The 13,454-nt window shown below is 38.2% G+C and overlaps 2 protein-coding genes across 3 annotated transcripts in view; one reads left to right on the top strand and one right to left on the bottom strand.

Moving 5' to 3' along the window:
- Positions 1-13,454, top strand: part of LOC127442139 (uncharacterized) — a 439,805-nt gene that overhangs the window by 45,108 nt on the left and 381,243 nt on the right. The gene's annotated exons all lie outside the window — the stretch shown is intronic.
- Positions 1-13,454, bottom strand: part of asap1a (ArfGAP with SH3 domain, ankyrin repeat and PH domain 1a) — an 80,841-nt gene that overhangs the window by 5,621 nt on the left and 61,766 nt on the right. Inside the window, exons 20-29 of one of the 2 annotated variants that reach the window (XM_051699924.1) lie at positions 13,248-13,333; positions 13,030-13,145; positions 9,121-9,188; positions 8,748-8,855; positions 6,300-6,525; positions 4,042-4,203; positions 2,948-3,023; positions 2,444-2,508; positions 1,778-2,340; positions 1,423-1,545 (exon numbers count right to left, since the gene is read on the bottom strand). In XM_051699924.1, coding sequence (XP_051555884.1) covers positions 1,423-1,545; positions 1,778-2,340; positions 2,444-2,508; positions 2,948-3,023; positions 4,042-4,203; positions 6,300-6,525; positions 8,748-8,855; positions 9,121-9,188; positions 13,030-13,145; positions 13,248-13,333 — 1,593 coding nt within the window. The remainder of the gene's footprint in view (positions 1-1,422; positions 1,546-1,777; positions 2,341-2,443; positions 2,509-2,947; positions 3,024-4,041; positions 4,204-6,299; positions 6,526-8,747; positions 8,856-9,120; positions 9,189-13,029; positions 13,146-13,247; positions 13,334-13,454) is intronic. The other variant, XM_051699925.1, reaches the window with a different exon arrangement.

Raw genomic sequence — 13,454 nt, forward strand, 5'->3', positions numbered from 1 at the left:
GTGAGAGCACTTCACTTTAAATTTGAAAAACAATGCAGGACCTGAACTCAAAATGCAACAGAACTCAAAAAGATGACATCCACTTTTCACAGACTGGACACACGGGTCACTGCATGCGATGTGCAGTGCTACGCATCCAGATACGTGAGAGAAAGTAAGCCATTAGTTTCCACGTGGGACATGCTGAACTCTGCAAAAAACACAATGGAATGCAATCTAAACCTATTTATGTACACAATCATTTGCAATATAGGCTTTTATGACGCAACATAAAATAATGTAATGGCAAAGACGTCCGTTGAACTTGATTAAAGTTACACATGCAGTGACGGATGCACAAACACTTTCTGCTCAGTAAATCTGACTGAATCCAGACTATCTAAGAAGGTTATTTTCTGCAGACTGCAATTTGTGTTCCATTCTGTGTAAATTAATTACCATTTAAATGTAAATGCGATCTTCCTCCTTATTTAAATTAGTTTTCATGATGATTAAGTTTGTAAAATATATATAATTAAAAAAAAAATTAAACATTGCCTTAGTCTTTCTTTACGGATACTGGATGGCCCAGACACAGAGACTACAAGAGTGCAAATTGAAAGAGATTCCAGATGCAGTTTATTGTGCTACTCCAATCCCAATCAATAATTAACAGAAGAACAAAAAAAGTGGTACACAATATGGGACTTTTAATTATAAAGAAGCCCGAAATACACTTTGGACTTCTATTTTGAAATGTCTGCACTCCCAGATGAGAGGACACTGATGGATGATTTGCTAAGAAAGTGGATCTGATTCAAACTGTTAACCTGAGCTGAGTTCAAACCCTCAGTTCTTTTCGGGTGGTTCACGACTCTCTCGCGCTGTGTTTGTTGTTGTGTGCGGTGCAGCGGGCTCGTCAGAAACAGAATGGGTGAAAAGTGGCGCGAGACACACTGGCGCTCTAAAGATGTATTCAATAAATCACAAGATGATATCTGACGAAACCACATATGAACGCATACAACCCGACTGTTGCCAATGGCGACTAGATTTTCAATAAAGACATGCAAGACTATAATTGTTTGTGTGTTGTTAGCTTAAGCACATTGTGTTTGTATATACTTGTGACTTTGATGACGATCCAAGAAAACCAGCTAATTCCAAAGGGTTTACATACTGCCACTGTATCTGTCCTAAGATCTGTTTTAAATGTATAGTTCACCCGAAAATTGCAGCCTCATTCAACATTCACTTGAAAGTGAATGATGACTGAGACTAAACATACTGCCTTACTTCTCCTTTTGTGTTCCACAGAGGAAAGAATGTCATATGGGTTTCAAACAACATGAGGGTGAATACATGACAAAAATTTCATTTTTGGGTGAACTATTCCTTTAACAAACATCAGTACAAGCAATTGTATGGCATAGATTTACTTACCCACCACTCCTGGTCCTCCTCTCCTGTAACAATTATAACTTCTCCCTCCACGAAGGTCAACTCATCATCATTATCTGCTTGGCAATCGTAGATGGTTTTCACGCGCCTGACTTTGTTTTTTCCCTGCAAAGACACGTTCCTCAATTATATCATATATTGGATGGATGGATGCCCCAAGCTTAATTTTCAAGTAAAACATTTTACAAAAAAAAAAGTTTGTTAGGTTTTACATTACAAACCAATAGATACACTATCCTGTTCAAAATTAAGACAAAAGTTCGGAGCTAGTTTTAGCATCATTTGTTTGCAGATGCCTTAACATACTGTAATACTCTCTTAAATGTCTTTCACTTACTACTGTGTTGATTTTGCGTGGCATAGGGACTGGTATCTCCATAGCTCCTGCCGGTGCACCATTTGTGTCCTCACTGGCCTGTCTGGGAGAAAGCTCCTCCTGCTGACTGAATGACTGTGCCTCTGTCAGCTCGGGCTTTGGACTTATTTCTTCCTGTGTTGGTTGCCTCTGTGTGGGCTCTGCTGCTGAAGACAATGAAGGCTTGGATGGGAGGTCAGAGAGCTGTGGCTTAGGGGGAAGATCCTTAAGCTGTGGTTTCGGTGGTAAGTCAGAGAGCTGAGGTTTTGGAGGTAAATCTGACAAGTGTGGTTTTGGGGGAAGATCCGATAGTTGTGGTTTAGGGGGAAGGTCTGAGACGTGCAGTTTCTGAGGCACCTCAAGAGGCTGGGACCGTTCTGCGGGTTGTGGTATTTTAGGCGGAGGCTCTGTGGGTCTAGTTATTGGATCTGAAGCTCTGGTGGAGGGTGTGTCCTGGGCCTGTGGGGGTTTCTGCAGCACATCAGTGACCTGACTGGACTTGTCCACAGAGGGGAGGTGGATTGTGTCAATCTTTCGTAGTGCCACTGAAAGAGTAAGACCACAATGTACATATGTTTTAGTAACAAGTATATTACATATGAAGTTTAAAGAAATGTTCCAGGTTGAATACATGTTAAATAATAATACCCTTTTGAGGTAGTTTGGGAAGAACTCGTGGGCCAAATGTTGCTTTTGCGTTCATAGATGTAGTGCTGAAATTGAAAAGTTCCAGTGATTAACACAGTATGTCTATGAATAATAAAACTAATTGTACAATAATATAAAATGGGGGGAAAACACTACTAAAAATTGTAAAGCTGAAATTTTAGCTAAAGCTGCTTTTTAAAAGAATATGCTAATACCTAATAAAATATGTGTGGATCTTAACATTCTTGAAAGTAAGATTTTTTTACCTTTAAGATCTCTTAGTCATAAAAAGCACAAATGGTTAGATTTTGTGTTTATGGTTATAAATGGTGTTAAAGAGAAAAAGAATGTAAGAGAAAAAGAATGAGCTGTATTAAATGGTACAAATGCAACCTCTAATGCAAGATCTAATTGAATATCAACAGTAAATTATTAACAGTAATCTGAAAACAACAAACAGCAGGTTTCTGATCAGTGTGGCTAAAGATATGTGCAGTTCACCACCTTTGCTGCTGCTGAATTCCCTCAAACTTATTAGCAGGGGATGTCCAGTTTGCAGAAGAAGGTGTGGACTCACTTCCTATGAGGTTCAAAATAAAAAAAAGGGAAGAGGTTTAAAGTAATACTAAGTTTTGTCATATAGATCAGAAGTTCCTATATTTCAATAAGAGCTTTAGCCATATACTGTACTTTATTTGATACCTCAGCCCTCTCTTGTTTTTACATCCCAGTGACCTACATTAATGTCACGAAGACATCCTACACACTTTAATGAGCTAATTTAATAAAAATGTACCCCTTTCTAATTTTTATAACTGTTTAACAGTAAAATCATCACCATAGGTCAGTGGTGAAAAATATCACAAACTATTAATCTAACTATTGTAATGAGCTAATCAAGAAGCTCAGAACCACAAAACAAAAAAGAAAGCAGCAATAAGCTAATTAATATGGAGATTTTATAGAGCTTAATGAAAAATTAGAATTTAGTCCATGTGTTGCTTTGATGTTTTTTATATGCTAGTTAACCCTAAACATTGACAACATTCCCTTTTAGCAGACATAAACATTTACAGTCTTTCTCTTTCAAAAATACTGATGCCTCATGTTGCACTACCAACAGGTTTTCACTCCCAACATTTGTCAAGTGCAGTTTTCATGGGGTCTTCAATCACTTTAACTCTCATTGTGGGGTGAGGAAAGAGAAAATACTGAGGGAATATAAGGTAAAGTGCTAATTCTATTATTTGGGTGTTTGAAATTTTCACCAGTGTGACAATGATTGATTGCTATTATATCAAACATCCTCTTAAAAAGCTTTTTCATCCTTAACAAACTCATGAACAACGGCCTTGTATCAATTACATAGAGTGTTACTTTCATTATGTAATGGGCATTAGAGGTCAGACTGAGATGAACATGTGAAAATTTGTACCCACTCATTCCACACAAACACCACCACCACTATCAGCAAAAGAAAAGCAAAAAAATCTCATTTCTTTTCAGCGTACAGTAGGTGTTAGCATTACTTGATTATTTCCTTGAAGGCGACGGAAACGTTGTTTCTTGAATTACAAAATCTGAGGTGTTTGACGCACCTTTGCTATGGGGGCCCTGCAGTATAGGGCTTGGGGGATCTGAGAGGGTGCGCTTGTGTCCGGGCGGTGGAGGAGGCGCTCTCTTCTTAGATAGTGTGGAGCTGCCTCCTACACTTGACTGAGATCCCAGTGGCAGGGAGGTGGGCGGTCCAGAGGATGGAGCTGAAAGAGAGACGAGCTGACGTTGTGACTGGTCGAAAGGCAGGTAAAGCGTACGCTCTGAAGTGAGGCCCAAGGCATCGGAACATAAGGGTGAAGACAGCACTTTTATGGAGTTGGGGCTGGGCAGTATGACGGTATATAATGTGTAATCATAAAAAATGTCTCAACTGGTAGAGATTCTGCTGTACCGTTTATCCCACGGTATATATTAAGGCTGTCAAATTAAAATTAGAAATCTGAATATTCGTCGAATTTAAGATAAAAATGCACATTTGAATACAAAAACTGTGCATTAAAATTTTAGATGTGTTTCAAGCACTGACGATGACTTTGGTGGAGGTCTTTGGCCATTCTGTCTTGCTCTCTTATCAGCGTCTCATAGCAAAAGCAATGCGTTTTAAAATACTATTTCGAAAAACGCGTCTTGAGATCCCCGCATTTTGTTTAACTCTGTTGTGCTACGTCTAGCGCCGTGTTTGAACAGCCTCTATTGCAGCACTGGCCTCAGGTACATGCCATTACCACAATGAGGCAGAGTTTGAGCAGCAAATGCTGCGTCACAACCGAGTTCCACAAAGTTGGAAGCACACAAAGCCCTAGAATGCCATTGTATATAGTAGCATTATGATTTGTCTTCTCTGGAATTAATGGAGTAACCAAACTCACTAATTAGAAGGGGGAGTCAACATACTAATTTGTAGACAGTGCCAATGTAAAAATCTGGTGATCACTGATGTCTTGTAGCTTTTCCCCCTAACTAAATTAATGTCTTTAAAATTTGAATATTTTGGTAATATTTAAGTGAAAAATTTGAATTTTGTTGCTCCGCCATGTTGACAGCCCTAATAGATACTGTATATTGTTGTAACTATTATTGGGCAGGACTGCTTTACATTATTTTCCCTTGAAACGGCAACAAACATTAGCCGCTTTTCCACAATCAGACCCAATTGAGGGCGTGCTAGTGCGTGCCAGGGCCAGTTGCATTCCCACTGTCACTTCCGGGGCTTCATCGTGCCTCTTCGGGGCTTTCTCGGAGCCAGCGGTTAGTCCAGCGATTATCCTTGGGCCAAACAAGGCCAGCTGGGGATTGAGGCGGGGTCAATTTCAAAGGCGGAGTTTCACCGAACTTGCCAGGTTGTGTATCCAGTACACAAAGATACAGGTTTGGGTAAAATGAAAACACTGCAGGGAAAATTATTATGCTAATGTGAAGTCCCAGGCGTGTGTTCTGTATATTTGCTTTTTTATTATGAAGTTTATTATTTAAGTATATTTAAATAACATATTTGAATGTGGCTCATCCAAGCAGAATTTAGAGTCAAAACTATCCATTGTCTAATATTGGTTTTACTGTTTTGAGTCTTTTGTTTTTAACTCAAATGTTGCATTATGTGAAGCTGTTTTGCAGTGATATCATACTTATCATGGTTTGTGTCCAACAAGTCCCAAATAAAAAGAGAAAATATGATCAAATCAGACAACATACCTTAGTTTCATGTGTAAAGGAATGCCAAAAATAGACATTATCATATGGTTATTTAATGTACTGTATAAAATATTTTCCTGTTGAATTTCCAGCAAAAAATAAAGATATATATATGTACTGATATACTGTATACTTATAAATTATAACATGTTATAAGATTATGGTCATACTGCCCACCTCAACGAAGAGTGTAAACTGATTTCCATAAACACAATGTAAATAACAAGAAAATGATACAAGAAGCCACAATATGGCCCAAGAATGCAACTGGCAGGTTGGTATTGGATTAGATTAAATGGTACTGCCAAAGGTTGCACATTCCAGTTCAGCCTGCAAGCAAACAGTGGTTGTGGTGTTAGAGGATTTCTTTTCAACACCTTTCTGCTTTCCTCTGTGTAAAAAGTTTTCAGTAAAGGGCAGTAATTTCACTAAGGGTTAGGGTCCACTGATTGCACAGAAGGAACACTATATACCTTCCCCGCAATTAGAGTTAACGCACAGACATTAGGCACATGCAAACAAGTCAATCTAGTATCATGGGCTCCTCTTTTGTATTCTGCATTGTAACAGCAGTCCATGCATACTGATTTAATAGATGTGTTCATACCTTTTGCAATGGTCTTGCTAGCTATTGTAGGGCCCTCCGATACGGGAGATGCGGGTGTATCGGTGGAGGTGTTGTAGACTGGGTTGGCAAAAGCTCCGTAGGAAAGTCTCTGCTTGTCCCTGTGTCCTAAATACCCTGGCAGAGACAGCTTCTCCTGAGGAGACACACTGGAGGAATGACAGAAGCTCTGAGGTCGCGGAGAACGCTCCTTCTTCACTGGACTGGGCTGCGAGACATAAAAAACAGTGGCGCCAAAAGCATTTGGACACAATTAAAAAATTATGAATGTCATTGCATTAGATACTAAATAAAGCAGCATCTGCAATCAAACTATGCTAGAGCTTTTCTTAGAACTAATGTTTACTTTACGTGCAATTACTTTAAAGCTGCACTATGTAAGATTTTTTGGTTAAAAATTAAAAAATTGCCATTACTGATTGAGTACATAAAAAACCATTGTTCAAAACAATGTCCTTACCCTGATTCATTACGGTAAACCTATACAAATTATTTGTATTTTGAGACGTCGGGTATGATTTGGCGCGAAATCGCTGGCTTATGACGTACATCCTTGCGTCATTACGTCGTGTCCGTGAACATAGGAAAGAAAAGCCGGCTGTCTCGTTCCCATGTAAACAATAGATGGTGGTAATGCACTGTTTTAGTTTGCGAGTAGCCGTTAAAAAGGAGAAAGAAACTACAGTTCAATCAGTCACACTCACACAGTTCAGGACAGCAATCTGGATGGATTTTTATCGGTTATCCGAAGTTGTTTACCTGATATAATGCTTGGACATGTTTTCTGGTAGGGTTGTTGAAGCTAATATTGCTTGTCATGCTTGTATGATTCAAACAATACTCGTGTTAACCGATCGCTGAGGCTCTACAATATAATATAACAATAATAAAGTCTTCTATTGAACTCGTATCAGCCATATCACGAGTATCACCTCTTAAATTAATAAGTGTAGTAAAACACAAACATTAGTAGTAGATAAAACACTGGAAAATTATATTAAAATATACTGGTAGTGATTGAGTCCCCTGTTCTCTATGTATAAACGCTTTGAGTGTAGTGTCAGAAAAGCGCTATGTGTAAAATTCATTCATTTAAAATATGTGAATACCAGTGTTTTTTATCATCATCAAAGCAAGTAATATTTCAGTTTTAAATGTTTAATCATATAACATTATATCAACATGAAAATAGCACGTTATGACTCCGGCTCTGAATATCTCCAGCCATGATCACACACAGGCAAAGCTCAAATCATGAGATTCATCCGCCAGAAGAGCAGTGCTGAAACACAATTCACGTAAAGTGTTCTTCCGCAGATTGCTTGCAATTTTAAGTTCCACCCACAGATGTTGACAGACAGCACAAAGTCACTTAGTGCAGCTTTAACCAGCTGGTCCCTAGGTAATTTCTTCTGGATGTATGAAGTCAGTTCCCTTCAAGTTCACACAGGTGCTCTATAGCAGATTACATTAACTATTGACATGTTCCACTAAGTTTGGCAACCAGAATGTCTAAAAAAAAAATGTTCTAAAGTTTTTAATCGTAATTCTGAATAGTATTATATATGCTCTCATTTTCTCACCTTCATGCCATTTCAGATGTGTATGACTTTTTTTTCTTCAGGAGAACACAAAGGAAGATTTTTAGAATATCTCAGCTCTGTAGCTCCATACAACGCAAGTGAATGATGACCAAAATTTTGAAGCACCAAAAAGCACATAAAGGCAGCATAAAACGAATCCACAAGACTCCAGTGGTTTAACCCATGTCTTCTGAAGGGATCCAGTTGGTTTTGGGTGAGAACAGACCAAAATGTAACTCCTTTTTCACTGTACATCTTGCCATTGCAGTCTCAAGGTACGATCATGATTTCAAGTTTGATTGTACCTCCTAGTGCTTGATGTATGTGCAGAGCACTAGATGGCGTTATAGGAAGTGTAATCAAGCTTTAAATTATAATTGCCAAAGACTGCTGATGTCAAGATTTGTAGTGAAAAAGGAGTTAAATTTTAGTCTGTTCTCACCCAAAACCGATTGGATTCAGAAGACATGGATTTAACCTCTGGGGTCTTATAGATGACCTTTATGCAATTTTTATGTGCTTTTTGTAGCTTCAAAATTTTGGTCACCATTTACTTTATATTGACCTACTACAAAGCTTAGATATGTTTCTAAAAATCTTCCTTTGTGTTCTGCAGAAGAAAGTAAGTCATACACACCTGGGATGGCATAAGGGTGTGTGTATTCATGTATTCACATAAATGTATCTATTGCAATGACATTCAGACATTTTGAATGTGTGGTTTAATTGTCCAAATACTTTTTGAGGCCAATAGATCTGCATGACGACAGAGCTCTTAGCTGCCCAAGCCAGGTGGAAATCTAGTTAAGGGAGACAGGTTAATAAAGTGAAAGCTGAGCACACAAACCTTGTCATCTAGGTCATCGTCACTCTCATCAACCTCCTCCAGCCGCAGATTCCACTCATACTCCACATGGACATGAGGATTAAACCTTCCGGCTGCTGCCTCCACCAGCTGAAAACACATAAAGACATTTAATCACAAATCCATTAACATAACACACTTCTCCTCTCTGACAAATGCAGGAAAAGGGCATGTTTTGGGTAAGTAAACTTGTAGGTGGTTGTATGGCGAAATTATCTAGAAATGAAAACAGTATTAGATAAATAAAGAATAAAAAAATAATAAGAAAATAGACCTTTGTTTGTTTCAGAGAATTTAATATACAATACTGCTATAACAAAAACCAGAAACATTGATTAGAAAGCTTCACACTTACTAGCTCTTCACACTGTGAATTTTTCAGTCGCCTGGCAATGTCCAAAGCTGTCTCCCCATTCTGATTTACTGAAATCAGACCGACAACATGAGAACAGCCTTATAACTATGATTTTAACTCAAATTGCACAAATGACAAAAATCAAAGCCTCAAGGTTAGGTGTTGTGATAGCTGTGTTATATCCAGTGCTAAAGAAAATAATTCAAGGATAATATACAGTACTGTGCATAAATACTTTTCATTTATCAATTAATGTCAAACTAAGTCCTGTAAACATAAAAAAAAAATCTAAATCAATATTTGGTGTGACCACCTTTGTTTGGGAGTATACAGAAAAATGTATATTTCAAATTGACACACTAAAGCTGAAGATATAAATAACCTTCTTAAGACAAATGTTTTTGTGCAACATCTTATGTACCTTAGGCTTTTGCACAGTACTGTATACAGATATATTATATATATATATATATATATATATATATATAGTCCTGTCAGTCGATTAAATTTTGTAATCGTGCTTAATCGCATACGTTTTTGTAGTTAATCACGATTAACTGCAGATTTTAAAGGTGCTGAAATATGACACTATATGTATAGATTTTCTTGTCAAAATTAATTTATTTCCATCTTAGAAAAGAAAACAAAATATGTAGCAATATAATGTTTTATTAACATTTTCCAAACAAAGCCTTCCAAATTATCCACCTTTTTCCTGGGGGTCTTACTGGGGAAACGAATGTGGGTGGGACTTCCACCGGAAGTTGTTCTACAGCATTCCCTAGCTCTGGCTGTAGTCATTGCAGACCCTGTTTACAGCTGGTAATAAGACGCGTTTCTGATGATCCGATCGCAAAGGTCAGTGCTAAATATAGTTGTAAACGGGGTGCAAAACGTTTTGTGATTAGATCACAAAAACCACATCACATTTGAGGTTTAAAACGGCGTCCTGATGCATCCCAGACAGCAGCAAAGCACCACGTCTCACAAGTCAATCATCCGCCGAACAAATGTTTAAACCTACGTGTGGATTTAAAAGGAAATAACCATCCGATCGGAAAACTTGAAAAAGCGATTACATACCCAAGTATGAGAACTTCACAGCTTTTCCTCAGTGTGTCTGATTTGAACATGCACACAGTGACAAGATGACAAGCACACACATCTGAAGCTGAACTAACACAGCTACTCCACTAAAACAACCAATAATTTTGCTCAAAATGTTGCGTTTGTGCTTAGATTAAATCTCAACTGCATCTGGGAGAAACAGTGTGCCTCAGAGGATGTTCCAATCATAAGAGAGAGCGTAACAGTCACCTAACATGTTACAACAGTACCGCCCATAGAATGTCTATGGGACCACCGTGTTAATGCTGTTTTATGCTAAGCTTGTAGGCTCCTATTGGTAGAAGGGCTCTGGTGCTTTTGTGTGTCCATGGCTGTGTCTAGAATGTAATTTTTCCAACAACTGTTTACAGAAAGATTGTTTCACTTTTAATTGACTATATCACAATTCCAGTGGGTCAGAAGTTTCCATACACTAAGTTAAATGTGCCTTTAAGCAGCTTGGAAAATTCCAGAAAATGATGTCAAGCCTTTAGGCAATTAGCCAATTAGCTTCTGATAGGAGGTGTACTGAATTGGAGGTGTATTGTGGATTTATTTTAAGGCCTACCTTCAAACTCAGTGCCTCTTTGCTTGACATCATGGGAAAACCAAAATAAATCAGCCAAGACCTCAGAAAAAAATAAATAAAATTGTGGACCTCCACAAGTCTGTTTCATCCTTGGGAGCAATTTACAAATGCCTGAAGGTACCACATTCATCTGTACAAACAATAGTATGCAAGTATAAACACCATGGGACAACGCAGCCATCATACCACTCAGTATGTAGGAGACGCATCTCCTAGATGAACATAGTTTGGTGCGAAAAGTGCAAATAAATCCAAGAACAACAGAAAAGGACCTTGTGAAGATGCTTATATATATATTATACTGTCGTGCCGCCTCAGAGAACGTTGCCACCCTGAGCGGCCAAATACTAACAAAGTGTATGTAAACTTCTGACCCACTGGGAATGTGATGAAAGCTGAAATAAATAATTCTCTCTACTATTTACGATATATATATATATATATATATATATATATATATATATATATATATACACATATATACACAGGGTGTATATACACTGGGGGCCAAAAGTTTGGAATAATGTACAGATTTTGCTATTTTGAAAGGAAATTTGTACTTTAATTCACCAAAGTGGCATTCAGCTGATCACAAAGTATAGTCAGGACATTACTGATGTAAAAAACAGCACATCACTATTTGAAAAAAGTTATTTTTGATCAAATCTAGGCAGGCCCAGGGGCCTGGGTAGCCCAGTGAGTACTGATGCTGACTACCACCCCTGGAGTCTCGAGTTCGAATCCAGGGTGTGCTGAGTGACTCCAGGCAGGTCTCCTAAGCAACCAAATTGGCCCGGTTGCTAGGGTGGGTAGAGTCGCATGGGATAACCTCCTCGTGGTCACGATTAGTGGTTCTTGCTCTCAATGGGGCACGTGGTAAGTTGTGCATGGATCACGGAGAGTCCACATTTGGAGTATCTGCAATGTCGTGCACAACGAGCCACATGATAAGATGCGTGGATTAACGGTCTCAGAAGCGGAGGCAACTGAGACTTGTCCTCCACCACTCGGATTGAGGTGAGTAACCGCGCCACCATGAGGACCTACTGAGTAGTGGGGATTGGGCATTCAAAATTGGGAGAAAAGGGGATAAAAATAAAAAATAAAATAAAAATCTAGGCAGGCCCAATTTCCAGCAGCCATCACTCCAACACCTTATTCTTGAGTAATCATGCTAAATTGCTAATTTGGTACAAATATTTGGTTCGTTATATGAAGCTTAACATTGTCTTTGTGTTTGTTTTTGAGTCGCCACAGTATGCAGCTTCATTGAATTCTACCTGCTCAACACCAGTTACATGTAAAACAGTAAAGAGAAGACTCAGAGGTGCAGGCCTTATGGGAAGAATTGCAAAGAAAAAGCCACTTTTGAAACATAAAACCAAAAAGAAAAGGTTAGAGTGGGCAAAGAAACAGACATTGGACAACAGATAATTGGTAAAGAGTGTTATGGATCTTAACCCCATTGAGCTTTTGTGGGATCAGCTAGACTGTAAGGTGTGTGAGAAGTGCCCGACAAGACAGCCACATCTATGGCAAGTGCAACAGGAAGTGTGGGGTGAAATGTCACCTGAGAATTTGGACAAACTGACAGCTAGAATGCCAAGGATCTGCAAAGCTGTCATTGCTGTACGTGGATGATTTTTTGATGAGAACTCTTTGAAGTAGTTTAAGAAGTTTTTTTTTTTTTTTTTTTTCAAATTGTAATAGTAATTTTTCACTTTATTAATCAGTTAATAAATCAGATCAGTTGAATGCCACTTTGGTGAATAAAAGTACCAATTACTTTGGTAAACTTTTGGCCGCCAGTGTGTGTGTGTGTGTATATATATATATATATATATATATATATATATATATATATATATAAAATATTACCAGCATAACAATTTAAGTGAAAAGTTTATAAAAATAAATAAATAAATGAACATTTCAAAATTTCTCAGTATTTGGTAAGTATTTGCTTAATTTTTTAAATGACAACATGCACTTGAGCTGGCATGGACTCCACAAGTCTGTGCAAAACCTGATGATTTATGTTATTCCAGCATGATTTGAGAATGTTCCAAAGAATGTTCTAAATCTTGTGTTCATCAATGGAAGAACCAAAATGTAAAATAAATATTACTGTACAGAGACTTGAGAGACAGTAAAAAAGAGAGGGGGAGATATTGATAGGCTAAAGATAACACACAAATTATGTTTGCACTTACCTAGGTCAATAGATGGCTTTCCCCTGAGCAGCAGTTTTAGACACTCTGGCTTCTCATATGTGCAGCAGTAATGCAGAGCAGTGTTTCCACTATCCGTCTGTCTGTCTGGAGTTCCACTGTACAGAGACAGATCCATATTACCCTCTCTGTGCTTTATTCTGTCCTAATGAGTGTTAGTGGGCTATTTAATGCACACAACAGAGTACTCTGTATAGTACCTATTTTGGACAAGAAAGTCCACCAGGTGCAGTGAGGTCTGGTCAGATGTCCGCACAGCAAAGTGCAAAGCAGTTTCTCCTGGGTCCTGTCGACAGTAATTTAATACTGTCAGAAGCAGATTTGCTTTAGATAACATCACTCAGAATTACCTGAATTGATTTAAATGTGCTGTAAAAAGCCTTTCATACTCTTATGATTGACCAAAT

This window comes from Myxocyprinus asiaticus, chromosome 6, assembly GCF_019703515.2.
Source record: "Myxocyprinus asiaticus isolate MX2 ecotype Aquarium Trade chromosome 6, UBuf_Myxa_2, whole genome shotgun sequence".
NCBI lineage: Eukaryota > Metazoa > Chordata > Actinopteri > Cypriniformes > Catostomidae > Myxocyprinus > Myxocyprinus asiaticus.